The sequence below is a fragment of the Castanea sativa genome, chromosome 11 (assembly GCF_040712315.1).
Source record: "Castanea sativa cultivar Marrone di Chiusa Pesio chromosome 11, ASM4071231v1".
Taxonomy (NCBI): Eukaryota; Viridiplantae; Streptophyta; class Magnoliopsida; order Fagales; family Fagaceae; genus Castanea; species Castanea sativa.
The window spans coordinates 67,352,542-67,378,557 of NC_134023.1; the positions used below are offsets into that span (position 1 = coordinate 67,352,542).

The 26,016-nt window shown below is 34.4% G+C and overlaps 2 protein-coding genes across 5 annotated transcripts; one reads left to right on the forward strand and one right to left on the reverse strand.

Annotated features, from left to right (window-relative positions):
- Nucleotides 1-36: 36 nt before the first annotated feature.
- LOC142614528 (thylakoid lumenal 19 kDa protein, chloroplastic) lies at nucleotides 37-25,591 on the reverse strand. Of its 2 annotated transcripts, XM_075787062.1 has the most exons (2): nucleotides 25,542-25,591; nucleotides 37-845 (listed from the first exon to the last, which is right to left on the reverse strand). In XM_075787062.1, the coding sequence occupies exons 1-2, from the start codon at nucleotides 25,574-25,576 to the stop codon at nucleotides 140-142; spliced, it is 741 nt and encodes a 246-aa protein (XP_075643177.1). In that variant the 5' UTR covers nucleotides 25,577-25,591; the 3' UTR covers nucleotides 37-139. The 2 variants fall into 2 exon arrangements, with proteins under 2 accessions (XP_075643177.1, XP_075643176.1); XM_075787061.1 differs by lacking the exon at nucleotides 25,542-25,591 and having other exon boundaries at nucleotides 37-1,042.
- Nucleotides 6,314-21,978, forward strand: LOC142614727 (putative disease resistance RPP13-like protein 1). 3 transcript variants are annotated; one of them, XM_075787283.1, is made up of 10 exons: nucleotides 6,314-10,774; nucleotides 17,230-17,363; nucleotides 17,761-17,921; nucleotides 18,149-18,613; nucleotides 18,735-18,847; nucleotides 18,996-19,136; nucleotides 19,322-20,068; nucleotides 21,138-21,225; nucleotides 21,430-21,582; nucleotides 21,688-21,978. In XM_075787283.1, exons 1-2 carry the CDS (start codon nucleotides 6,615-6,617, stop codon nucleotides 17,315-17,317), a joined length of 4,248 nt encoding a protein of 1,415 aa, XP_075643398.1. In that variant the 5' UTR covers nucleotides 6,314-6,614; the 3' UTR covers nucleotides 17,318-17,363; nucleotides 17,761-17,921; nucleotides 18,149-18,613; nucleotides 18,735-18,847; nucleotides 18,996-19,136; nucleotides 19,322-20,068; nucleotides 21,138-21,225; nucleotides 21,430-21,582; nucleotides 21,688-21,978. The 3 variants fall into 3 exon arrangements, with proteins under 3 accessions (XP_075643398.1, XP_075643397.1, XP_075643396.1); XM_075787282.1 differs by lacking the exons at nucleotides 17,230-17,363; nucleotides 17,761-17,921; nucleotides 18,149-18,613; ... (4 more) ...; nucleotides 21,430-21,582; nucleotides 21,688-21,978 and adding exons at nucleotides 12,220-12,323; nucleotides 12,485-12,617; nucleotides 14,167-14,242; ... (1 more) ...; nucleotides 14,715-14,855; nucleotides 15,324-15,731 and having other exon boundaries at nucleotides 6,314-11,367; XM_075787281.1 differs by lacking the exons at nucleotides 17,230-17,363; nucleotides 17,761-17,921; nucleotides 18,149-18,613; ... (4 more) ...; nucleotides 21,430-21,582; nucleotides 21,688-21,978 and adding exons at nucleotides 12,220-12,323; nucleotides 12,485-12,617; nucleotides 14,167-14,242; nucleotides 14,445-14,597; nucleotides 14,715-15,156 and having other exon boundaries at nucleotides 6,314-11,367.
- Nucleotides 25,592-26,016: the final 425 nt, after the last annotated feature.

Consider the following 26,016-nt stretch of genomic DNA (forward strand, 5'->3'; position numbering starts at 1 on the left):
AACCAAACTCAACTGCAAATGCAGGCAAAATGAAAGTTTAAAAGAAAATTCTTTATAATTTGAATTAGTATCAAGTTCATTATTCATACACAACACCAAAACCTTTCTCTCCCCTTTATTAACAATCCCACAAAGTAACCTAAAACGACCCAACAGTCTTGAAAGACTCATGAACATGCCTCAACATGTCTTTGTCCTTATTCCACTCTGGTGTAGGAGCATTAACAAAATGAGCATAAAGCTTATTGTTAGCACAAGTCACAGAAATTAAACCATGTGCACCAACCCCATCAATCTCATACACATAATAAACTTGTCCATTCTCACCCTTCCTCTCCTCAGATGTCACACTGTCGGCACTGGCTATCAAGTCCTGCAAGTATACGTCTGACAATGCCAAGTTGTTCAAAACCGCATCCTTAGGAGCTAGCTGTCTAAACCCAGCAAGGAAAGTGAGGTACTCTCTCTCTGACTTTTTCTTTGGGTTGTAGAACTCACTGTCAGTTCCATTAGTACCCTTCTCAACCTTTGAAACTAAGCGTTCTTTCCAACCATCTGGGACTTCATAGATGTACTCAGCTGAGTCTTTCTTGCTTGAGTTGCCACCATAGCCACCATAGTTAGCAGCACTAGCAGCAGTGCCATAGTAGAGCTGGTAGGTTGGAGTGTCAGCTAGTGAAGGAGGAGAGGAAGTTAAAATTGTGGTGGCCAGGATTGTGGCAGTTAAAGTGGTTGTTAAGGTGGTAGTTAAGGGTGATTTGGAATCGGAAGGTGGGATAGGGAGGTGGGGTTTGGTTGAAGGTGGAGTTTGAGGTGGTTTTGTAGGGGTTGTGGTGGTGGTGGTGGTGGTGGTGGAGGAGAAGAGGGCTGAGGGTGAGAATATGGTGGCCATGGAATTGGATGGATAGGTGGGTGTGGCTCTGCTTTTTTGTGTTATCCTCTGTTGATGTTTGAAGATGGTAAGATTTTTGCCTTATCCAATAATATGGTAAGCGCTCAAGTTGCTTTAGGATGCAAGATTGATATCACTTGGCAAATCATGTGGATGTTGAAATTAGGCCACTGGCACAACTATTAGTCAATACTCAATACTAGTTGCTTTTGTGGAAAAATTTGACAATTTATTTTTTTAAGTAAAAAATAAAAATAATAAATAAGATTTATAAATTTTAGTTTCAAACTCTTCTAAAATTAAATGATGTTATTATCTTCTAACAAAAAATATTAAATTTTCTAAATCAAGTTATATAAATTTGCTATTTGAAATTTTTTTTTCAAGGAAACATAATAAATTTTAAATTCAATTATTATATAAGGCAAGATATATTATAAATAATGTAATATATTGTTGGAATTTGTTTATTGTGCTCCGTAATCCTTACAAATTGTTCATCCAATATACGATTTGAATTACCTAAAAAAAGAAGCAAATATACGTAAATCCATAACTTATATTATAAAAAAAAAATACAAGACTTTAAATACATAAGAAAAATGTAATTTTATTAGGAACTTACCAATATTACATTGAAAATATGACATAATTGTCAATAAAACAACTCCTCTTTCCACACAAACCTCTACTCTCAAAGTATCACCCATATCAGCTTATCTATTTTAAAAGTTATTTCAATAAAATATTCATTCTTCATTCATTATTTATTATTTTCATTTTACACAACCACTTTTTGAAAACACTCACATCACTCTCACACACACATGCTAATAAAAAAAATGGAAAAGCTAAGAAATGAATAAAATAATTCTTTTACACATGAATAATACCTATGTAAATTTACACGGGTAGTGTAACTGTAGAAGGAAACATATAATATAAATGGTTGAATATGGGTGATTTTTTTTTTGGGTTTGTTAGCCAAAGTTTTACATTTAACTCATTTTACACAGGCTGATGCAAGTGCTCTTAGAAGAGAACTTGTATGGTCTAGATGACAAATTTTGCAGAAGGTATTTGGCAATATCACTCTCATATATGTTTGGGGCTTCCTTTTTTGTCTTTTTTCTTAATAAAAAAAATTATTTTGTAATTGACAAATTGCTTTTGTGCCAAAGTTTGATATTAATTTATTAATTAAGTGTTTTCTCTAGATGATGTTAGCAATATAATTTGATGAAAAATAAATCTAGAGACACAACTTTTGTCGTAGTTTACATAAGTGGTTGACTATGAGTAGTTAGAAAAAAAAAAAGAAAAAAGAGAGTTATAATTCCATGTAAAAGTGAATGTCTACTACTCATAGTCTATCACTTCAATAAGTTGATTGCATCTAATCAAGTTACAAGAATGGTAGACTCAAGGAGTTCAAACCCTCAAAAAGAAAATGATGAAATATACTTTTTATTCCAAAAATTTGGCCTAATCTCCAATCTCCATTTTTGTCCGAGAAGTTTGAAAGGTTATAATTTGTTCTTTATTCAAAAGCTAAAAATTTCATCCTACCATTTTTCTTTCCATGAATTATTAGCCCAAATTTTTGAGGGAAATGCTATTTTCACTACTCACTTTCTTACTTCTGTGCCTCCGATCTCACATGGATGGGCTCATCTCTAAAAAAAATTGGTGTTGGAATAACGTCCCTTTTTTTTTTTAATACTAAGAATGTTGTAGAGTTCGTTTTTAAATTTATAAAAATTAACAAAAAGTATTATGAGAAGTTCTGATGTAATGGTTCATTATTAGTGAAATGATTATGAAAGTTTAAGTTCATATTGTAGAATTCTCAAATTTTGTATTATTGTGTTCAGGGGAGTAGCTAGGAATTTACACTTGGTGGGGCCGGTTTGTTATAATTTTTTTTAGAATCTCCCCAACAAAAATTGTAGTGTTAATACAATAATCATAATTCAAATATTTATTGAATTCAAAATTATCAATTTTGATATATCATCATTCTCAACAATTATTTAGTTCACTATAGATATATACAAAAAATTTCACTATTATTTTAAAAACTATCAACCCATCATTATTTGTAATATTGAAAATTTCTTTTTTTAATGAATTATTTAGCACCTAATTTCAAACCCAAAAAAAAAAAAATCAACTTAAAAAAATGATGACATAGAGAAATAAAATATATTATAATATAGCAATACAAAAATTGAAGAACAAAATCTTGATAAACAAAACATATTCATTAAACTAATTAGAAAGGCAAAAATTCATATGGTCAGATTCATATCATAATAAAACAAAAACAAAAAAAACAAAACCATATGACCATTATCATATGTATAAAAAAACTTAAATCTATTGAGGGGGCCCATTGCCTATTACTTCTTTGTTGGACCAGACATATAGCCTAAAATTACCATAATAGTAGAAGAGAATTAAAATTTTGGGGGGGCCCAAGCAATAAGGTAGCTCCGCCCCTGATTGTGTTAATTGTTAACCGACTTCAAAGAAGCATGTATAAGTATAATATTAGCATAAATTCTTTTATTAAAAAAATTAGTTGGTGTCTTGATCTAATGATAAAAGACAATCATTAGGAACTGACGCTATAGATTGAAACTATCTCTCAATAAAATAAAATAAATTATTTAAGAATACATATATTAAACATTTGTACATAAGTTTAACAACTTTTTTTAAAGCAAATTTTAACACTATCATTGTTCTTTTTTTCTTTTTCTTTTTCTTTTTCTTTTGTCAACTCTTTTAGAAATCTTGTAAGGATAACATAGGGTAGAGTATGCAAATTGTTTATTGTTAATTGATTCACATTTTAGTTATTATATATATATATATATATATATATATATATATATTGTTAACCTATTTATATACTTAATTTTTACTTCTTAAAGTAAATTTTGTTCCTGTGATGCAATTAATTGAGATATTATGAAATATATTAGAAATGAACAATCGATTTTTAGAATATGATACAATTTTCATTGAAATTTATATATAATAGAATTAATAATAAATTGTGATTATCAAATTTACATTAATTTTAAATGGGCAGAAAGTACTTTGAGATGAGCTAAAAGTTGTTTAAATTTAAAGACACGGGACATAATATTAAAACATTTGAAATATAATTTGAGAAGAAATTAGCATAAAATAGTGTAATTAAAATTTGATTTAAATCTGGTGCTAAGTTGCAAACTAATACGTAAAAAAAGAAGAAGAGAAAACAAAAAAGAATCTTATTTAGCTTTTACGTTATTATATTATACTATATAAAGTTGTTTGTACAGATATATGCTTTCGGCAAAAAAAGAAAAAAGAAAAGAAAAGATAAAGATGAAGGCTTTGTACATCCAGTGGCGGCTCTAGGAATTTTGTTCAGGATGTTCCTATTCTACTTTGAAAAAATTTCGGATCATTTTGTTCTATTTCTGGACGTTTTGGTAAATACCGGCCGAAATTCAAGATTTGGCCAACATGAAGTTTGTGCTTAAAAAAAATGTTCTTAAAATCAAAATAAATTTGCATTCAGTACACCGAAAAACCTCAAAAGGAAAAAAAAAATGAAAAGAAAAGAATTGAACAAAGGTACCTGTACAATAAACTATAAGTTCATTTGAAATATTCATAAAATTATTAATTATTGTTGTTTAGTTGTTTCATTAATTTGTTTGTCTTTTATAAATTATAATTTGTTGTATTGTTGTTTCATTAATTATTAAATTATTAATTGTTGTTTAGCTTAACATAATTTAATTTGTTTGTCTTTTATAATGTATTAGTTAATTAAATTATTAATTATTGGTGTTTAGTTGCCTCATTAATTTTTTTTACTAACTACTAGCAGTTTAGCACACACTCCACTGTGCATTAGCACACACTAGCACACACCTCATGTTTACACACACCCCTACCTTTGCATGTCTTTACTTCCCCAATTCAAATATCCCACCTCTGACCCCACACCACCATGGTTTTGAAACTCGGACCGTTCAATTAATCGTAAAATAGAGAGTTTAAGGTTTTTAAAGTCAGACCGAGGTCAAATCGTGATAACGTCATAATTAATTTTAGAATTATTTAAAATATAAATAAATATATTAAATTAGTAAAAAATGAAAAAAATGACTAAAATAGTCCAAGTAAATATAGAATTCTATCTTTCAAATGTATTTTTTTTTATACCATAACTTTCATAAAATAAATATATAAAAAAATCCTAAGCAAACATAATAAATAAAACATATAACAATATCATATTTGATCTACTAATTATCAAAAAGAAAATTATTAATTTACATTGTAATATTTACATAACATTTACCTTATAAACTAAATAAATGTGTATAATAATATATATATATATATATATTTTTGTAAATATATTCAATATTGTACACTTTCCCCTACTTTACTTTATTAAATGTATTATTTGATTACAATATCAACCAATAATTATTTTGCAAAAGAAACATGGTTGATTTATAAAAATTACTGTTGAAGTAAACAAATAATAAACCACTGGAATCAAATTTAACTCTAACATAAAATATTACTAAAATATTAAAAAGGTGAGTTGAGAATTCAAAAGCTACCGTGGTACACAAATATCAACAAAACTAATAATTAAATATAACAAATATTGGTGAAAATCTGAATTTTTGTGGTCTTGATAGAGTGTAGTACACAAAATGACAGGCGTCATTTCCTAAGCTAGAAAGTGGAAACTACTTTTACCAAATAGATAGATGGACTTCAAGTCTTCAACAAGCAAATGACAGAATGAGATGAGAGTTCTTAGCAAAGTAACAAGAACAGTGAGAGACATTGCTCACTAGTCGTCGACTGGAGGTTGCAGAAGACAAGGATTGAAGCTGTGACTGGTGTTTGACGACTTCTGATTTTAGGTTTTGCTTTAGCTTTACCATTTGATGATTGAGGCGGACGCGTATTTGTATTGGGTTTTGGTTGGTTTTTTTTTTTTTAGATTCTCTGTTACATTTTTTTTTTTTAAGATTTTAGTTCAAAATTTGTTTGGTATAGAAATTTTGAGGGTGTTCCTGATTTTACTTGAGGGTGTTCCTACTTTTTTTTTTTTTGTAAGGGTAAACAAATAAAAAAATTTAAGTTTTTATATATAAATTTTTTCTTTTTCAGGTCAGGGTGTTCCCAGGAACACCCTGACCTCAATGTGGCGCCGCCAGTGTGTACATCCATTGTTTGAATTGATGTTCAAAACTTCCCACCGACAGATTAAGCAACATTAATAAAGCAGTTGAGCTTGGCGCTCTCCATTATGTAAAAGCACTAATACTTACATGATTTCAATATAACAAAAGCACTAATACTTCCATTTTGTAAAAGCACTCTTCACTGACAGGTTGCCTTACGAACGTAAAAGCACTAATATATGCAGTTGAGCTTGACGCTCTCCTTTTTGTAAGTTGATGCTTTATATGCTTTTGAAACTGCGTAGGGTAAAGAAAAGTGTTACACAGCGAGGCCAACGATTGAGAAAGCAAAAGAAGAAAGAAAAGTAAAGAAAACTCTCACAGATTTCTTGAACTTTCACAAAACAAACTAAACCTCTTCAGTCTTCACTTAACTCCATTTTCTGAGTAGTTCCTCTTCGGTTAATTACTTCATTTCCCATATTTCCTTCTTTCCCTTGAACATCATGTCAATCATCGGAGAGGCTGCTTTATCCGCTTTCTTTGAGGGGCTGTTTGACAAGTTAGCCTCCTCTGATTTGTTGAAGATCTTTGAGCAAGAGAAACTTCATGCTGACCTCAAGAAATGGAGGACAACGTTACTGAAAATTCGTGCGGTTTTGGATGACGCAGAAGAGAAGCAGATGACAAGCAGGTTGGTGAAGATCTGGCTGGTTGAGCTTGAAGACTTGGCTCATGATGCAGACGACATCTTAGACGAGTTTGCTACTGAAGTTTTGCGGCGTAAGTTGAATGCAGAACCCCGCACAAGTAAGGTACGAAAGTTCATACCTGCTTGTTGTGTGGGTTTCAATCCAAGTTCTGTAATGTTCAATGCCAATATGCGGTCCAAGATTGAAGATATCGACACAAGACTGCAAAACATTGTGACAGACATGAATGGTTTGGGATTGATAGAAAGTACTGGGAGAAGGACTAGAACAACAAGATCCTGGGCGCCCACCACTTCTCTGGTGAATGAAGGTCATGTTTACGGCAGGGATGAAGATAAAAAGGCTCTTATCGACTTGTTGCTGAGCCATGAATTAAGTGATGCTCAACTCTCTGTGATTCCCATAGTTGGTATAGGAGGATTGGGTAAGACAACTCTTGTCCAACTAGTTTACAACGACAATGATGTGAGCTGTTATTTTGATTTGAAAGCATGGGTTTGTGTTTCTGATGATTTTGACATTGTAAGGGTGACAAAAGTAATCCTACAATCTATCATCGCTCCTGAGACTTGTAGTGATAATGATTTGAATTTACTACAAGTTCAATTGAAGGAGAAATTATTTGGCAAGAAGTTCCTGCTCATTTTGGACGATGTTTGGAATGAAGACTATAACAATTGGACTAAACTACGCATTCCTTTTGAATTTGGAGCTCCAGGAAGTAAGATTATTGTCACAACTCGGAATCAGGGTGTTTCATCAACAATGGGAACTACTTCAACTTATGAGTTGAAAATTTTGTCAAATGATGCTTGTTGGCGTGTATTTTCCCAGCACGCATTGGGAGCAACGAATTTTACTATGCATCCAGAACTTGAAGAAATTGGTAGGGAAATTTTACATAGGTGTAAGGGTTCACCTCTTGCTGCAAAAGTACTCGGAGGCCTTCTACGCACTAAACGCAATAGTGATGAGTGGAAAAATGTGCTAAATAGTAAGATATGGGAAATTCCTGAAGAGAAAAGCACTATTCTTTCAATTCTTAAATTGAGTTACCAACATCTTCCTTCACATTTAAAAAGGTGTTTTGCATATTGTTCACTATTCCCAAAGGATTATGCATTCGAGGAGAAAGAGCTCATCTTGTTATGGATGGCAGAAGGTTTGGTTCAAGAAACAGAAGGAAACAAGCCAATGGAAGTTGTTGCTAGTGAGTATTTTCGTGATCTGCATATGAGATCGTTTTTTCAACAATCAAGCAATCATGAATCACTCTTTGTCATGCATGATCTCATTAATGATATAGCTCAATGGGCAGCAAGAGGCTTGTGCTATAGATTGGAAGATACAATGGGTGGTGATAAGCAATCCAACATTTCTACAAAGGTACGACATTTCTCTTACATTAAATTTGAGCATGATGGAATCAAAAGGTTTGAGAACTTCCCCAAAGATGTGCACCTACGAACCTTCTTGCCACTACCAATAAAGGAGAATGGCTACTTAACAAACTATGTTCCTAATTGTTTGTTGCCACAATTAAGATATTTAAGGGTATTATCTTTAGGTGGATATAAAACCACTGAGCTACCAAATTCAATTAGCGATTTAAAACACTTAAGATACCTCAACCTTTCCAATACTTCAATTAGAAGTTTACCAAGTTCAACATGTTCTTTGTACAATTTGCAAACATTGATATTGAAAGGTTGTTCTAGCCTTACAAATTTACCAGAGAAAATTGGGAATCTAGTCAATCTTCGACATCTTGATATTACAAATGTGAATTCAATCAAAGAGATGCCAGTGGGAATAGATGAATTAAAGAGTCTACGAACATTATCTAATTTTGTTGTGGGGAAAGATACTGGATCCAAGATAGGAGATTTAATGAACTTAGAGTTTCTTCAGGGAAAACTTTGTATTTCAAGCTTAGAGAATGTGGTTGATGTTGAGGATGCAAGAAAGGCCAATTTAAATGGTAAGAAGAGTATAGATGCATTGGTGATGAAATGGGAGAATGCACTAGATGATATACAAAATGAAGGAATTGCAATAGATGTTCTTAACATGCTACAACCTTATAGAACAGTGAAAACACTTTTCATTGAGGGTTATGTTGGTGCAAGATTCCCAATGTGGCTAAGTGATCCTTCGTTTTCTAATATGGTGGAGGTAAGAATTGACAGATGTGGAAAATGCATGTCCTTACCTGCTATTGGACAACTACCCTCGCTCAAATACCTTGTCATTGAAAGAATGGCTATGGTGCAGAGTGTTGGTCTTGAGTTTTATGGTGAAGGTTACTTGAAGCCTTTTCAATCCTTAGAGACACTTCATTTTGAGGATATGCAAGAATGGAAAGATTGGATTCCTTGTGGGGTTGAGTACGAAGAATTCCCTTGCTTGCGTGAGCTTTCTATTTCTCGATGCCCCAAACTACAAGGAAAATTGCCTCGCAATCTCCCATTGTTGGAAACACTTTCTATTTATGCATGTGAGAAGTTGGTTGTTTCGATTCCAAACCTTCCAATGCTTAAAAAAATTGAAATTGTGGGATGCAAAGAGGTGAACAGAAGCACAATTGAGTTATGCTTGCTAAAGTCAATGTTTCTTTCTATTTCAGATTTGAAAATCTTGACAGAGGAGTTCATGCCTGGGTCAGCGCAAGTTGAAACACTAGTGATATATGATTGTAAGGAATTGAGATCTCTATGGCAAGATAGGTTCATGTCCCTAGAAACACTAGATATCATATCGTGCCAGAGTCTCCTAAACATCAATTGCTTGACGTCTAGGGTAAAGGCATTGAAAATTGATAGTTGTAACACTTTAAAATCCTTACCGATATCCGATTGTACATGTCTTGAATATGCAACTATTAAGAATTGTTTTTCTTTGACGTTCATTTCAAGAGGCCAGCTACCTCCAACTTTGAAGAATCTAAAGATACAATTTTGTGAGAATTTGCAATTTGTGGTGGACATGGAAGGAGAATCTTCTTCTTCTTCTTCTTCTTCTTCTTCTTCTTCTTCTACACCTTTTTCTTTGACGATGAGCCAGGAGAATCTTAACAGAAACAACAACAATAGTTATGGATCTTTGCTAGAGCACTTGGAGATTATTGGTTGCCCATCTCTAAAATGCTTATGTGACCTACCTTCCACACTTAAACACCTTGAGATTATGGGATGCTCAGAGCTAACATCCTTGTCATCAAGAGACGAGTTGCCTTCAGCCCTTAAACACCTTTCTGTAAGTATATGTCCAAAGCTGGAGTCAGTAACAAATAAGTTACCAGCATCTCTTGAGAATCTTGAAATCGGGGATTGTAAAAAGCTTAAATTCTTACCGGAGGGCATACACAAACTCTGTCATCTCAATAAGATCGACATATGGAAGTGTTCTAGTGTTGTTTCCTTCCCGGATGGAGGGTTGCTCCCCACCAACCTGAGTGTGCTTTGTATAGCAACTTGTGAGAAATTGGAGACCTTACCCAACCTCACCTCTCTTCCACAATTAATCATATTAGAATGTGAAAGCATCAAATCCTTTCCGGGAGAGGGTTTTCCCACCAACCTAACAAAACTTACGTTGTCAGGGGTGAATACTTGTAAGAAAATATTAGAATGGGGATTGCATAGACTCACTTCTCTTACATTTCTCTGCATTGGTGGTGGATTGCCAGATTGGCAATCATTTCCTGAAGAGGAAGATCAGAAGTTGATGATGATGATGCCTTCCTCTCTCATCTATCTTAGAATTGAGGATTTTCCAAATATAGTATCCCTATCCTCCATGGGCTTTCAAAACCTCTCTGCTCTTGAATGTTTGTCAATCTACAATTGCCCTAAACTTGCATTCCTTCCAGAGAGGGGTCTGCCTCCCTCACTTCTAGATCTATGTATTGCGGAATGTCCAGTGCTGAAACAACACTGCAAGAAAGGAAAAGGGCAAGAGTGGTTCAAGATCATCGACATCCCTCATGTTCAAATTTTAAGCAGCTCTGATTTTTAGAGTTGATTTTGAAATTTAAAACCCTAACCTAGCAGATTCTTGCAGTGCTGTAACAGAGGCTAGCTTCTGGAATCCGAATTGTTCTCAAATTTTCAAAATAAATTAATTTTTGGGTAGTATATCAATATCTCTTTGGGCTATTCGGAAATGCAAGAATCTATCCATGTTTGAAGTGAAGGTTGTCAATGCTTCTCAAGCTCTTAACTACTACAGCCCTATGCTCACGATCTTTCAAGAAGCAATGACTTGGAATCATTCTCTAAGAAGCTATAGACCTCCTTGTGCAATTAGATCTGATTTGTTGACTGTCAATTGTCGAGTGTGGTAAGTGTTGATGTTAATGGCAGTTAGTATTAAAAGAAAGAATTGCTGCTGAGGTGCAAGCTTTGTCAGACAATACACGAAGTGCTGTTATGGAATGCAAACACCAAACCGGGAGATTCGAGCTTTTAAGGCATTGCTGTGCTGCATTTGCAATTTTCTAAGCTCTGATTTCATCAAGTCCCCAGGCAAATTCTCACTAATGCTCGTAAGCTTGCCAATTCTTGTGCCTTTCTTTTTTCTTTTTTTTAACGTAACTGTCATGTTAAACATCATATGTATTAGAGCACTTGCAGCAGTGGAGCTAAATAGCTATATAGCTATTTTAGCTCTACCAAAACACCAAAAAGAAGACGCAGAATGAAATGAATCTATATTTTTTTAAAATTGCTAAATAAGACATCTATAGATAGATGTGCACTGTTCATGAGAGCTAAAAAAAAAATTAATTTTTTATTTTGTGTTCACATTACCTTTTTATTGTGGTGTTTTTATTGTAGTGAGATGTACTATTTTATTGTGGTAAATATATTATTTTATTGTGATGTTTATATTATTTTATTGTGTTGAAAGCTAAAATAGATCCACTGCTGCAGCATGTGTGTAGATAAAATAGATAAAGTAACTTTTGGTGGAGCTAAATTGCTAAATTTTTAGCTCCACTGCTGTGGATGCTCTTAATGGCGTGTTTTTTTTTTTTCTGCCTTTTGGCTAGGTATCCCCCCCCCCCCCCCCCCAAAAAAAAAAAAAACCCTCAAGCTTACAGAATATAATTAGTGATGCCAATGACTTGTAACTAGTTTGACCAAAAATTGTGGTTTGAGACTTTATTTTTAGCCAACAAAATTAAAATAATCACTTAGCATTACACATTGTGCTTAAAAATCTGATATCATAGCTTCAAGATCTAAATACCACCATGGTGAGTACTGTAATTTATTATCTAGTAAGGTCATCATCAATATTTTTTCTCTTTAAAAAATTTCTAGATATTGAAACACGAAATTTTAGCTTTTGATTTGTACTTTTTTTCTAACTCAATTTCAATTCAAATTTTCAGCTACTTTACCATTGACAATGGATGTAAAGTGGACTATTTACCCTGCTTTACATTGATTTATTGGAATCTTGTGGAGAAGCGCATTAGCAAAATTCGGAGATCAGGTTATAACATTTTTAGTTGAGATAATTTCTTATTGTTAACTATGAAGATCTATTGCTATTCTAAAGTTTATCAATGAGGAAGACAATTGGATTGAATTGCTCTATTTGGGCTAGAGGTTTTAATTGATTCATATCTTCTTCTTTTTTTCTTTTCCTCAAAGATCATGTTCACTTTCAAGGATTTTGAAACGGACATATAAAAGGGACACAATGAGAAGGAAGGTTTGTGCAGTAAATCTAAGGCATTCTTCTCAGTTTGCACACGCCCTCTATGAGAAGTTGATACTTGTTCAGGTTATTTTTTATCTTATTTTATTTACATTGATAATACTTCTTAAGTTGTAGTCAGCCACATATAAAACCCTCCCACTTTACTACCCAAATCATGAATTTTTTTTTTCTAACTTAATAGTTCCATTTAGTTAATGTGTATTAATAGGAGGGACTTTGTTGCAGATATTGAAAAAAAAGAAGCATCCTAGCTATTGATAGGGATCCATCCCCTGCCACTGCCAGAAGGTGTAATATTGATAACAACACCCAAGAACAAATTTATATCTAGCTAATAGACAGAGTTTTTCAAAACAAATTCTAGTTATAGGATAGATACGAGATTTATATAATAATGGAAAACTTTAGCTTCATATTTTTACATGTCATTTGGATTTAAGTTAGTTTCAGCATGGTGAGATGATTCACGTGATTATGTTTCAGTGTGTTAAATATTAGCATTGATACACCATGTTGAATATGCTATTATGGATGCGGAAGCGAAAGCATAAAGTATAGAACACAATAACACAAGAGAATTACGTGGTTCAACCTAACGGTCTACATTCACGGAGGAAACCCTAAAGGGCTACATCAATAATATATTAGAGTGTAGAACAAATCCTGTATTACAATGAACCATAACATGTGTATATATAGTAGACTAAACCCTAAACTAATAGACTTCTAGTACAAGTAGGAAACTTGGCTTGCACACAAAGTAGAATTAGGCTTGAGCTTATGCTAATGGGCTAATATATCTCTAACACCCTCTCTCAAACTCAAGATGGAAACTTGATGAAATCTTGAGATTTGATTAGGTTGAAAAGATCCCTTGAATGAAGTTTGGCTCTGTGACGGTGGCTTGAGAAAGACAATGGTCTTGCAGTGTTGATGCGACTTCTAACGGTGACATGACTATACCGGAGAATTTTGACGGCAGCAGTGGAAAACCAAAGAAGATGAACGCAGCAAAGAAACACCGAGGAAGACAAAGATTGCTCTTAATACACCGTAAGGACAGAAAACCATGGCCGTAGGAAGGCAGCTCTGATACCATGTTAAATATTAGCATTGATACACCATGTTGAATATGCTATTATGGATGCGGAAGCGAAAGCATAAAGTATAGAACACAATAACACAAGAGAATTACGTGGTTCAACCTAACGGTCTACATCCACGGAGGAAACCCTAAAGGGCTACATCAATAATATATTAGAGTGTAGAACAAATCCTGTATTACAATGAACCATAACATGTGTATATATAGTAGACTAAACCCTAAACTAATAGACTTCTAGTACAAGTAGGAAACTTGGCTTGCACACAAAGTAGAATTAGGCTTGGGCTTATGCTAATGGGCTAATATATCTCTAACACAGTGGAAACAAACTTCCCTACTATTATTTGATATTTAAAAATAAAACTTCATTGTTGAAGATGGAACTGGGAGAATGCTTAAGGCACATATTATTAGCCAATTGTTTAATCCTGTTTTTTCCTCTTCATTTCCATGTTCCTCTCTGCTGCACATTTTATGGTCTGCTCGGCATTGTGGCCCAAACTCCAGTGAATTTGTAGCTGAGGAAAGAAGGCATTCTGGTCTCAAAGGGCGAACAGCCAATGAACTTTTCATCTGTGTTCATGTAAAGAGTCTCTTTCTTGGGCCTTAATCAGCTTTTGAAATAACAAGAAGTTAGAGATAACTACTAGAAATATGTGTTGGAATCTAATACGTTTTAATTTAGCGTGTTCCATGGTACTTTTATTTCCATAAATGTCACATAGCAGTATGGAACAAAAACTAAGGTCTTAGTCGTCACTTAATTTTTGTTTGTAAAATTTCAGGCAAGTTTTTTCATTGATCATTCAAGCTAAAGGTGGCTAACCAGTTATATATAGATGTTCAGAACCAGTGAGAACATGTAAATGGCAAATCAATTCAACTCGCTTGGCAAGTCTGGTGACTACAAATATTTTTTTGTCTTCATTTCAATTTAGGTATATATGTGCCACTGCTCTATGATTTTTTTTTCTTTTCTTTTTCTTTTTCGGTCTCGGTGAATAGGATAATGCCTCCACTTCCTTGCTAACTGTTGATATTGAATTTCTCCACAGGCATCTGCAATTCCTTCAACAGACTTTGCGAAGCAAGAACTTCATACTGCCATAACACTAGCTCTTTTCCTTATGTGATTTCCCTTCCCTTCAGTCCTAAGGATCATACGCTACCTACTAAACTTTACCAACTTGTAAATTGTAATTTTTCTCCTTTTAAGCATATACTTTAATGAGAAGACTTGTTAGGCTTACTTCACTGCTTTAGATTACCGTAATGATTGGAACTAATAGTTTTTAATTTATTTATTTTTTACTTGAGGGGTGTACTAAAATGTTGCTGCTTGCTTTATTCAGTAGCATGTCCTATGGAAGTTCAAAAAACAGGCTCTTCTCGACATATGAAAATCAAATGAATATTTAAATTTTACTTAGTTGTCATGGAACTTCTCCATGTGCTTATTTGACAATAAACTTTGTTTAGCTCACCGCAATAAAAGTTTACGGATATAACCAATCTATGTTTAACATTCTCTATTTTGTTTTACAAAATTTTATGATGTGTATTGTAAGATTAACCCTGGCTAATTTAGCTTCTATTCTTTTTAGTTAAGTACCTATGACTAAGGTATGTATTAGGTAGCTCATATTGCTATTTAAACAATACAGGTCCTCTTTGTTTGTTACCAGAATCGCAATCGCTCTCTTTAGGCGGATACATTGCATGGTGCGCAATCAAATCAATTGGTGAATATCATGCAAAACGTGAGAAGGGCTGTCTTCAGGAACATATTCTAACCAGGCTTGGTAGTCAACGACTGACTTAGCCTCCTAAAGATTGACAGATGTGGAAAATGCATGTCCTTACCTGCGGTCGGACAACTACCTTCTCTTAAATACCTTGTCATTATAAGAATGGGTTGTGTGCAAATTGTTGGTCCTGAGTTTTATGGGATGGTTGCTTGAAGCCTTTTCGATCGTTAGAGACCCTTTGCTTTGATGATATGCAAGAATGGCGAGATTGGATTCCTTGCAAAGATGAGTATGAAGAATTCCCTTGCTTGCATGAGCTTTCTATCTCTCGATGCCCCAAATTGCAAGGAAAATTGCCCTGCCATCTCTCATCTTTGGTAAAATTTTCTATTCATGAGTGTGAGCAATTGGTTGTTTCAATTCCAACCCTTCCAAAGCTTCACGAATTTGAAATTGTGGGATGCAAAGAGGTGAACAAGAGCACGGTTGCGTGATGCTTGCTAAAGTCCATGGTTCTTTCTATCCCAGATCTGAAAAGCTTGACGGAGGAGTTCATGCATGGGTTAGCGAAGGTAGAAAATCTGACAATAAATGGTTGCAAGGAGTTGAATAGGTTCATGTCCCTTGTAACACTACATATGATATCGTGCCCAAGTCTCATCAACATCAATTGCTTGACGTCTACGTTAAGGACACTGAAAATTGTAGGTTGCAGTGTTTTGAAATCCTTGCCAATGTCCAATTGCACATGTATAGAATATGCAACTATTGAGGAATGTAATTCTTTGATGTTCATATCAAGAGGCCAGCTACCTCCAACTTTGAAAAGGCTAGAGATAAATGATTGTGAGAATTTGCAGTTTGTGGTAAACAAGGGGGAGGCTTCTTCTTCGTCACCTTCTTCTTTATTGATGAATGAGGAGAGTCTTTGTAGCAACTACAACTATGAATCTCTTCTTGAGCACTTGGAGATTAGAGATTGTCCATCTCTAAAGTACTTATGCGACCTACCTGCCACACTTAAACACCTTGACATTTGGGGATGCTCAGAGTTGACATCCTTATCATTTAGAAACCAGTTACCTACAGCCCTTGTAAGCCTTATTGTATGGTTTTGTCCAAAGCTAGAGTCAATAGCGGACAAGTTACTCAATAATGCCTCTCTTGAACAGCTTGAATTTTGGAATTGTGAAAATCTTAAATCCTTACCTGAGGGTCTACACAAATTGTGCCATCTCAATAAGATCGATATAAATAGGTGTCCTAGTGTTGTTTGCTTCCCAGATGGAGGGTTGCTCCCCACCAGCCTGAGAGAGCTTTCGATTAGAGACTGTGAGAAATTGGAGGCCTTGCCCAATGGCATGCACAACTTAACCTTGCTTCAAGAGTTAAGCATATGTGATTGTCAAAGCCTTAAGTCCTTTCAGGAAGATGGTTACCCCTCCAGCTTAACATCACTTAGGTTGAAAGGTGTGAATATCTGTAAACAAGTATTTGAATGGGGATTCCACAAACTCATATCTCTCAGATATCTTTGCATTTATGGTGAATTTCTAGATTGGCAGTCGTTTCCAGATAAGGAAGACGGGAAGATAATGATGATGTTGCCTACCTCTCTCATTGAACTGAGAATTGTAAATTTTCAGAATATAGTATTCCTATCCTCCAAGGACTTTCAAACCCTCTCTTCTCTTCAACGACTGTCAATTGTCAGTTGCCCTAAACTCGCATCCCTCCCAGAGAAGGGCCTACCTACCTCACTTGTGAAGCTACATATTAGATTGTGTCCTGTGCTGAAACAACACTGCAAGAAAGGCAAAAGGCAAGAGTGGTTCAAGATCGCCCACATCCCTTATGTTGAGATTGATGGCAAGTTGGTCTATGAGCTAGAGGAGGAGGAGGAGCAATAATTGTGTAAAACAGAGACAAAAAAGTACAGATATTTCCTCCTTCCAGGTATAACATTTACAAAGGAAAAGATATATATATATATATATATATATATATATATATATATATATATATATATTAAATCCTAAACGTATTGGTATAAGAATTTGCACATAATAGTGCTGGTTACATTGTTGATAAAGAAAAGTTGATTTCTACAATAAACCCAAATGAAAGAACAAATTAGTATCCCTGTGTGGATTTAGAAAAATATGATTTTATAATTGTTCTCAAAATTTCAAAAGTTACATGAACTTCTGGCACTTTGATTTTTTAGCTCATCAATATCTCTTATAGCTTGTAATTTATTTTAATTATATGAAAACTGTTTATGTTAAGGACACGTAGTTGTTCGATGAAATGTCTGAAAGCAATATTGAATTTTGGAATTTGCTGCTTGCAGGTTGTATATATATATCAAATTGTGGAACATCATGATCAGTGGATATGCAAATAATTGCTTGATGGCTTTTTTATGCTATGCCCAAGCAGAATGTCATTTCAACCAAAGATTATGCTTTGTATGGGTAATCGATGCATTGACATCCGTGCCGCAGATGGCAGGTATTCCATAAATGTATTGAATGAAATTTCACAGTTTCATTAAATTGTGTACCAACATTATATCTTGATTTCATTAGAATGCAAGAGCCCTTTGGTTTGGATCGTATCTCAACGTCAGCCCTTTAATTTATTGAATCAAATTCCATTGGTAATTGGCTCTCTATTTGGGAGGAGAGATGTCTTACTGATACTGATCTTTTTTTCTTCTGTTATTCTTGTTAATGCAGCAGCTCTTTGGGCTATATGGAAATGCAAGAATGTGGGCATGTTTGAAGGGAAGGTTGTCAATGCTTCTCAAACTCTTAACTACTGCAGCCATATGGTCACGATCTGTCAAGAAGCAATGGTTGGGAATCATTCTCTAAGAAGTTGTAAACCTCCTGTGTGCAATTGGATATGATTTGTTGATAGTTGATTGCCTATTGTCAAGTGTCACAAGTGTTGATCTTAGTGGAAGTTAGTACCAAACGAAAGAGTTGCTGGTCAGCTGCAAGCTTTGTCAGACAATTCCTGAAGCCTTGTCCTGTGTAATTATGAAAGGCGTGAACATGGGTTTGCAGCCTTTGTTGTGGAATGCAAACACCAAGCTGTGAGCCTGCAAGATACGAGCTTTCAAGGCATTGATGTGCTGCGTTTGCAATTTTCTAAGCACTGTTTTCATCAGGTCCCTAGGTGAATCCTCAGTAATGCTTGTAAGCTTGCCAATTCTTAGTGTATGCCATGGTACCTTTATTTTCATAAAAATCACATGGCAGTATAGAACAAAAAACCAAGGTCTTATTTGTCACCTAATTTTTATTTGTAAAATCTCAGGCAAGTTTTTCATTGGTCATTCGAGCTAAAGGAGGCTAACCTGTTATTGTAGATGTTCAGAACCAGTGAGAACATATAAATGGCAAAGCAATGCAACTCATTTTGCAAGTCTGGTGATTACACATATTTTTCTTGTCTTCATTTCAATTTAAGTATATATGTGCCACTGATCTATGTGTTTTGGTTTTTTCCTTTTTGGTCTTGGTGAATAGGATAGTGCTCCACTTCCTTGCTAACTGTTGATATTGAATTTCTCCACAGGCATCTGCAATTCCTACAACAGGCTTTTGGAAGCAAGAACTTCATAATGCCATAGTGCTTTCTCTTTTCCTTATGTGATTTCCCTGCCCTTCAGTCCTAAGGATCATACACTACCTACCAAACTTTACCAACTTGTAAATTGTAATTTTTCTCCTTTTATACATGTATTTTAATGAGAAGTCTTGTTATGCTTAATTCACAGCTTTAGATCACAGTAATGATGGAACTTATTGTTTTTGAAACTCTTTTATGTGAGGAATGTTTTAGTTTTTTAAATTATTTTTATGTGAGGGATGTATTATAATGTTGCTGCTTGCCTTTTTCAGTAGCATGTCCTGTGGCGTTCAAAAACTCACTCTTTTCGACATATGGAACTCTCCATGTGCTTATTTGACAGTAAGCTTTTCGTAGCTTACTGCATTGAAGTTTACGGCTATAAACAGTCTATGTTGAACATTGCACTCTATTTTGTTAGCAGAATTTTATGAGGTGTATTGTAAGAGTAACCTTGGCTAATTTAGTTCCTACTCTTTCTAGCTAAGCACCTATGACTAAAGGTATGTATTAGATAGCTCATATTGCTATTTAAACAACACAGGTCCAGGGTTGCTCTCTTTAGATGGATACATCATATAGTTGTCAATTGGTGATTTATAACGTGTAGTTTGACCTCTCTTTCACAAAAGTCAGAAGTGCCAAAAATTAGTTAGTCTCTGACTCTCTGTAATTGAAATTTTATACATCTTTTTTCTAATTTTTTTTGCTGTTGTCCAAACAATTGAATTGTTTATAGGAATTGGGAGCCTTGTCACTTTGCATCAGTAGGATTTGGGGACTCTGAAATTAGATGACGAGAGGAGATTGAAGGAGAAATTGGAGCTGAGAGCTGGAAAATTACAACCAGGTGGAGTATCAGTCTGACTGGCGCAAAGAGAGGGAGAGCTCTCAGAATAGCTACAGAAAGCTTCTGAAGACCAAACCGGAGAATTGGTTGAGAATAAAAGAATCACTCGGCATTGCACATTGTACATAAAAATTTGAAATCATAGCTTTAAGATCTACCTACCACCATAGTGAGTACTATATTAATTGAACTATCTAGTAAGCCCATCTTCATTTTTTTTTTTTTCCTCCTAAATTTTTATTCATAGTGAAACATGGAATTTTAGCTTTTTATTTGATAATTTTGTCTAAATCAATTTCATTTCAGAATTTCAGCTACTTTACTATTGAAATTGGATGTAAAGTGAAATATTTACCCTGCATTACATTGATTTTTATTGGAATCTTGGGGAGAATGTCGCATTAGCGAAATTTGAAGATCAGGTGATAAACTCTTGGGTTGTGATAGACTGATAGGTTGTAATCATTGTTAACTATGAAGGTCTATTGCTGATAGTTTCTTATCATTTTCCACAAAGATCATGTTCACTTTCAAAGATTTCAAAATGGACCTATAAAAGAAGGGACACAACAAAAAAGGAGGCTTGTGCCATAATTCAAAAACATTCTTCTCAGTTTGCACATGCCCTTTATGAAAAGTTGATTCCTGCATAAGTTATTTACTATCTCATTTTATTTATATTTATAGTACTTCTTAACTTGTATTCGGGCACATATTAGACCCTCCCACTATATTACCCAAACCATCAATTTTTTTTCTTATTTAATAGTTCTATTTAGTTAATGTGAATTAATAGGAGGGACTTTGTTGCAGACATTGAATGAAAAGAAGCAGTCTAGCTATTTGTAAGGATCCATCCCCCTGGCAGAAGCTATAATGTCGAAAACAACACCCAAGAAAGAATTTGTATCTTGCTGAATATACATAGTTTTTCCAAACCAAAGTCTAATTATAGGATAGATATGAGATTTATATAGAAATGGAAAACTTTGGCTCATATTTTTACTCATTATTTGAATTTAAGTTAGTTTTAGCATGGTGAGATGATTCACATGATTATGTTTCAGGGGAAACAACCTTCCCTACTATTCTTTGATCTTTAAAAATAAAATTTCATTGTTGATGATGGACCTGGGAGAATGCTTAAGGCACATATTATTAGCTGATTGTTTAATCCTTTTTTTCTTTTCCTTTTGTTTCCATGTTTCTCTCTGCTGCACATTTTATGGTCTGCTCAGCATTGTGGTCCAATCTCCGGTGAATTTATAGCTGAGGAAAGAAAGTCTCAAAGGGCAATCAACCAATGAACTTTTCATGTGTGTTCAAGTAAAGTGCCTCTTTCTTTGGTCTTATCCATCTTTTAAAAGAACAAGAAGTTAGAGATAGCTACTAGAAATTTGTGTTGGACCCTGATATGCTTTGATTTTCTTTTGTTTTGTTTTAATTTAGTGTAGGCCATAAATGTCACATAGCAGTATAGAACAAAAAACTAAGGTCTTTAGTCCTCAATTTATATTTGTAAAATTTCAGGCAATTTGTTCATTGGTCATTCAAGCTAGAGGAGGCTAATCAGTTATTATAGGTGTTCAGAACCAGTGAGAACTTGTAAATGGCAAAGCAATGTAACTCATTTTTCAAGTCTAGTGATTACAAATATTTTTCTCGGTCTTCATTTCAATTCAGGTATATATGTGCCACTGCTCTACGTATTTTGTTTTGTTTCATTTTTGGTCTTGTTGAATAGGATATGCCTCCAATTCTATCTGTTGATATTGAATTTCTCCACAGGTATCTGCAATTTTCTATAACAGGCTTTTGGAGGCAAGAACTTGTAATGCCATAACGCTTTCTCTTTTCCTTATGTGATTTCGCTGCCCTTCAGTCCTAAGGATCTTAAGCTACCAACCAAACTTTACCTACTTGTAAGTTGTAATTTTTCTCCTTTTAAGCATATATTTAATGAGAAGACTTGTTAGGCTTACTTCACAGCTTTAGATCACAGTAATGATGGAACTTACATAGTTTTTGAAAAAAAAATTCATGTGAGGGATGTATGAGTTTTTGAAATTCCTTTTGTGTGAGGGATGTATTATAATGTTACTGCTTGCTTCTTTCAGTAGCATGCCCTATGGATTCAAAAAACAGGCTCTTTTTGATATATGAAAATCAAATGAATGTTTAAATTTTACTTTGTCATGGAACTTCCATGTGCTTATTTGACAGTAAACTTTGTTTAGCTTACCACATAAATGTTTACAGGTACACCCAGTCTATGTTGAACACTGCGCTCTATCTTGTTTAACATTAAGGTGTATTATAAACCTTGTGTAATTTAGTTCCTACTCTTTTTAGCCAAGTACCTATGACTAAAGGCATGTGATAGCTCATATTGCTATGTAAACAATACAGGTTCTCTTTATTTGTTACCAGAATCACAATGCTTAAGGCTCTCTTTAGGTGCATACATCACATAGTTGGGCAATTAAATCAAATGGTGATTTATAACGTGTAGCCAGTGGCGGCTCTAGGAATTATTTTTAGGGTAGTCATTAAGAAATTTAAATTATACAAAATTTAATAAAAAGACAATTTGAATATATGAATGTCACAACAACAACAAAAATGCGAATACATGAAATATTACAATTTTTTTGTACTAAAAAAGAGAATAAGAAAAAAAAAACTAATAAAAGATAAAGTGCAAATTGAAAATGCTGATACAAGAATAATAAAGTGACCACAACAATTTCATAACAAATCTTATGCAACAAGTTGTTAGCTTGTTATTTTTAGATAAAATATGTCAATGTTGAACCCGAATTAAAAAGTAATAGCTTACTACATAAAATTTATTGTCAAATTATTGTGAAAATGTCGTGGATATAACATTACTCTTATATTTATTGAACTCAAATTCTTTTTTTAAAGTATATATATCCATTTTTTTTCAAGTCAAGGTGGTCACATAACATATTAGTTAAAATGATTATTTATATAAATTTTTTTTGCATGTATAAATTTTTTTTTTTTTTGACTCACATACAAGTAGAGTAGTCGGTGCATGTAGCTTGACCTCTCTCTCACAAAAGTCTAAAGTGCCAACAATTAGTTAGTCTCTGAGGGCCGTTTGGTAGTGGTGTTTAAGTACCAGTTCGAAATGATGTGAAAATTGGGCCAAAATTGGCAACTAATCCCAGTTGCCCAACTATTAGTAGGCACTAGTTCGAAATGAGTATTGTAAAAATATGTGTTTAAAGTACTTATAATGCAAAAAATGTGTTAAGTATTTTAAAATGTAAAAAAATATAATTGTGTGTTTAGTAGGTGTATTTTTTTTTTTTTAAATGTGATTACTATACCATAAAAGTATGCCATTTTATTGAAAGAGGGAAAAAAGAAAAAAAAAAGAGAGAGAATGATAGATGATGTAGAAGATGTGGGAACATGGGAGATAAAGGAAAAAGAAAAGAAAAAAGAAAGAGGTCGAAAGGTGAAACTATTGTTTCAATTATGTTTTTTTTTTTTTTTTTTTTTGGTTAAAAGGAGAATTGCATTAAAACAAACCAGCCACAACAGGCAAAGTACAAGCAGATTGCCTTAATACATACTGACCAGCAGCATCCATACATACAAAAGACACAAATTCAGGGGAAGGGGGAAATAACAGAATTACAAAATCCTCTTGCTGCAAGCAGCCCCTCTTCGCCAAATCATCAGCACACCGATTCGCTTCTTGAAATATGTGCTTCACCCTGACTTGTTGATATTTTTTGAGCAGGTACCTGCAATCATTTAGAAAGGAAGAGTAGTCTCTATTAGTCACTGTGCTCGAGAGGACCAGGTCTACAACTATCTTAGCATCTAGTTCCACTTCTAGGCAAGGCAATCCCAATTGAAAAGCAAGAGTAAGGCCATCACGCAAGGCCCAAAATTCTGCCATGACACTCGTGGTGACTCCTATGCTGCGGCAAAATCCCCTTATCCAGGTTCCTTCAAGATCTCGGATAACACCACCAGCCCCTACTTTTCCAGGATTTCCAAAAGACGCTCCATCCGTGTTGAGTTTATACCACCCTTCAGAAGGTTTGTACCACCTAACTTGGACACAGCCCATCTGCTTAGTTCTAAAAGATTTTGCCACACAATATAAATAGTCAATGGTTTGCTTTAGACATGATTCGTGGAGTTTTGGGTTTATAGTGGTATTCTCAAACACTATTCTATTCCGGTGTTTCCATAAGGTCCAAATTGCAAAAGGAAATAACATTTTCCACGGATAACCATGAGCCTTGATCAGAGGGTGGCACATACAATTGGTTTGCAGCCAATTCTGAAGCTCTGCACCGAATGAAGATGAAAGTGAACCAGGAACTCCCAACTGCCCCCAGAGGTACCTCGCAAAAGGGCAGTCCCTCAACAAATGAATAATGGACTCTTCCTCATTCTTACAGACAGGGCACAAGACATCACAATCTATTCCTCTCGCAGCAACTACACCTCTAACTGGCACACTGTTGTGGTGGCAAAGCCAAAGAAAGTGGCAAATTCTAGGAAGAGTATCTATCTTCCAAATCCATCTACCCTTGAACTCCGAAACTTGTTCTTCCTCAGCCCTCACGAGATTATAAGTCGTTGCCATGGTGAACTCGCCATCCTTAGATAATCGCCAATTCATTGAGTCCTCTTTGTTCCCATAAAGTTGGAAAGGTGTGGCTTTAATTTATTTATAAAAAGACCACTCGACGATGTTACTTAAAAACTACAATAATGTTACTTGAAAACTAAAAATGAGTTCTCAATTTTATTTTTTATTTTTTATTTTTTATTTTTTATTTTTTATTTTTTGAGAAGGAAAATGAGTTCTTAATATACGTGTTGTAAACAACCTAATTTGAGAATGTTAACTCAGTTTATTTTAAAAAAAATATCATTACCGAACACAATTTTTTTTTTAACCTCCACAAGCTTTGACGCTCTGTAATTGAAATTTCATACATCTTTTTTTCTATATATTTTTTTTTTTCTGTTGTCCAAACAATTGAATTGTATTTTAGAAATTGGGAACCTTGTCACTTTGCATCGCAGAGTAACTACAAAAAGTTTCTGAAGACCAAACCGAAGAATGGGGTGTCAAGTCCTGCCGGCACTTGCTATCAAGTCCTGCAAGTATACGTCTGACAATGCCAAGTAGTTCAAAACCACATCCTTAGGAGCTACCTGTCTAAACCCAGCAAGGAAAGTGAGGTACTCTCTCTCTGACTTTCTCTTTGGGTAGTAGAACTCACTGTCAGAGTGTCAGTCCATTGGTAGTTTGGTACCCTTCTCAACCTTTAAAACTAAGCGTTCTTTCCAACCATCTGGGACTTCATTGATGTACTCAGCTGAGTCTTTCTTGCTTGAGTTGCCACCATAGCCACCATAATTAGCAGCACTAGCAGCAGTGCCATAGTAGAGCTGGTAGGTTGAAGTGAGCTAGTGAAGGAGGAGAGGTAGTTAAAATTGTGTTGGCAAGGACTGTGGCAGTTAAAGTGGTTGTTAAGGTGGTGGTTAAGGATGATTTGGGATTGGAAGGTGGGATAGGGAGGTTAGGTTTGGTTGAAGGTGGAGTTTGAGGTGGTTTTGTAGGGGTTGTGGTGGTGGAGGAGAAGAGGGCTGAGGGTGAGAATATGGTGGCCATGGGATTGGATGGGTAGGTGGGTGTGGCTCTGTTTTTTTGTGTTATCCTCTACTGATATTTGAAGATGGTAAGATTTTTTGCCTTATCCAAGAATATGGTAAGAGAGTTGCCTTAGGATGCAAGATTGATATCACTTGGCAATCATGTGGATGTAGGAATTAGGCCACTGCCTCTTGCCTAGCACAAGGATTAGTCAATATGGATGTTGTATCAATAAGTACAAAGATTGAGAAATATTAAATATATTACAACTCTTATTTTATAAAAAACATAATAAATGAATGTTATTATAAATATAAAAATAAAAAGTAAAAAGCATAATAAAATAATGTCACAATTATTTTTATGTGATTAGACACATTATTTTATAAATGTTATAGAGTAAAATTTTTCCTATCTTATCATCACTTTCTCTTCATTTATTATATTGTTTGTTCAAG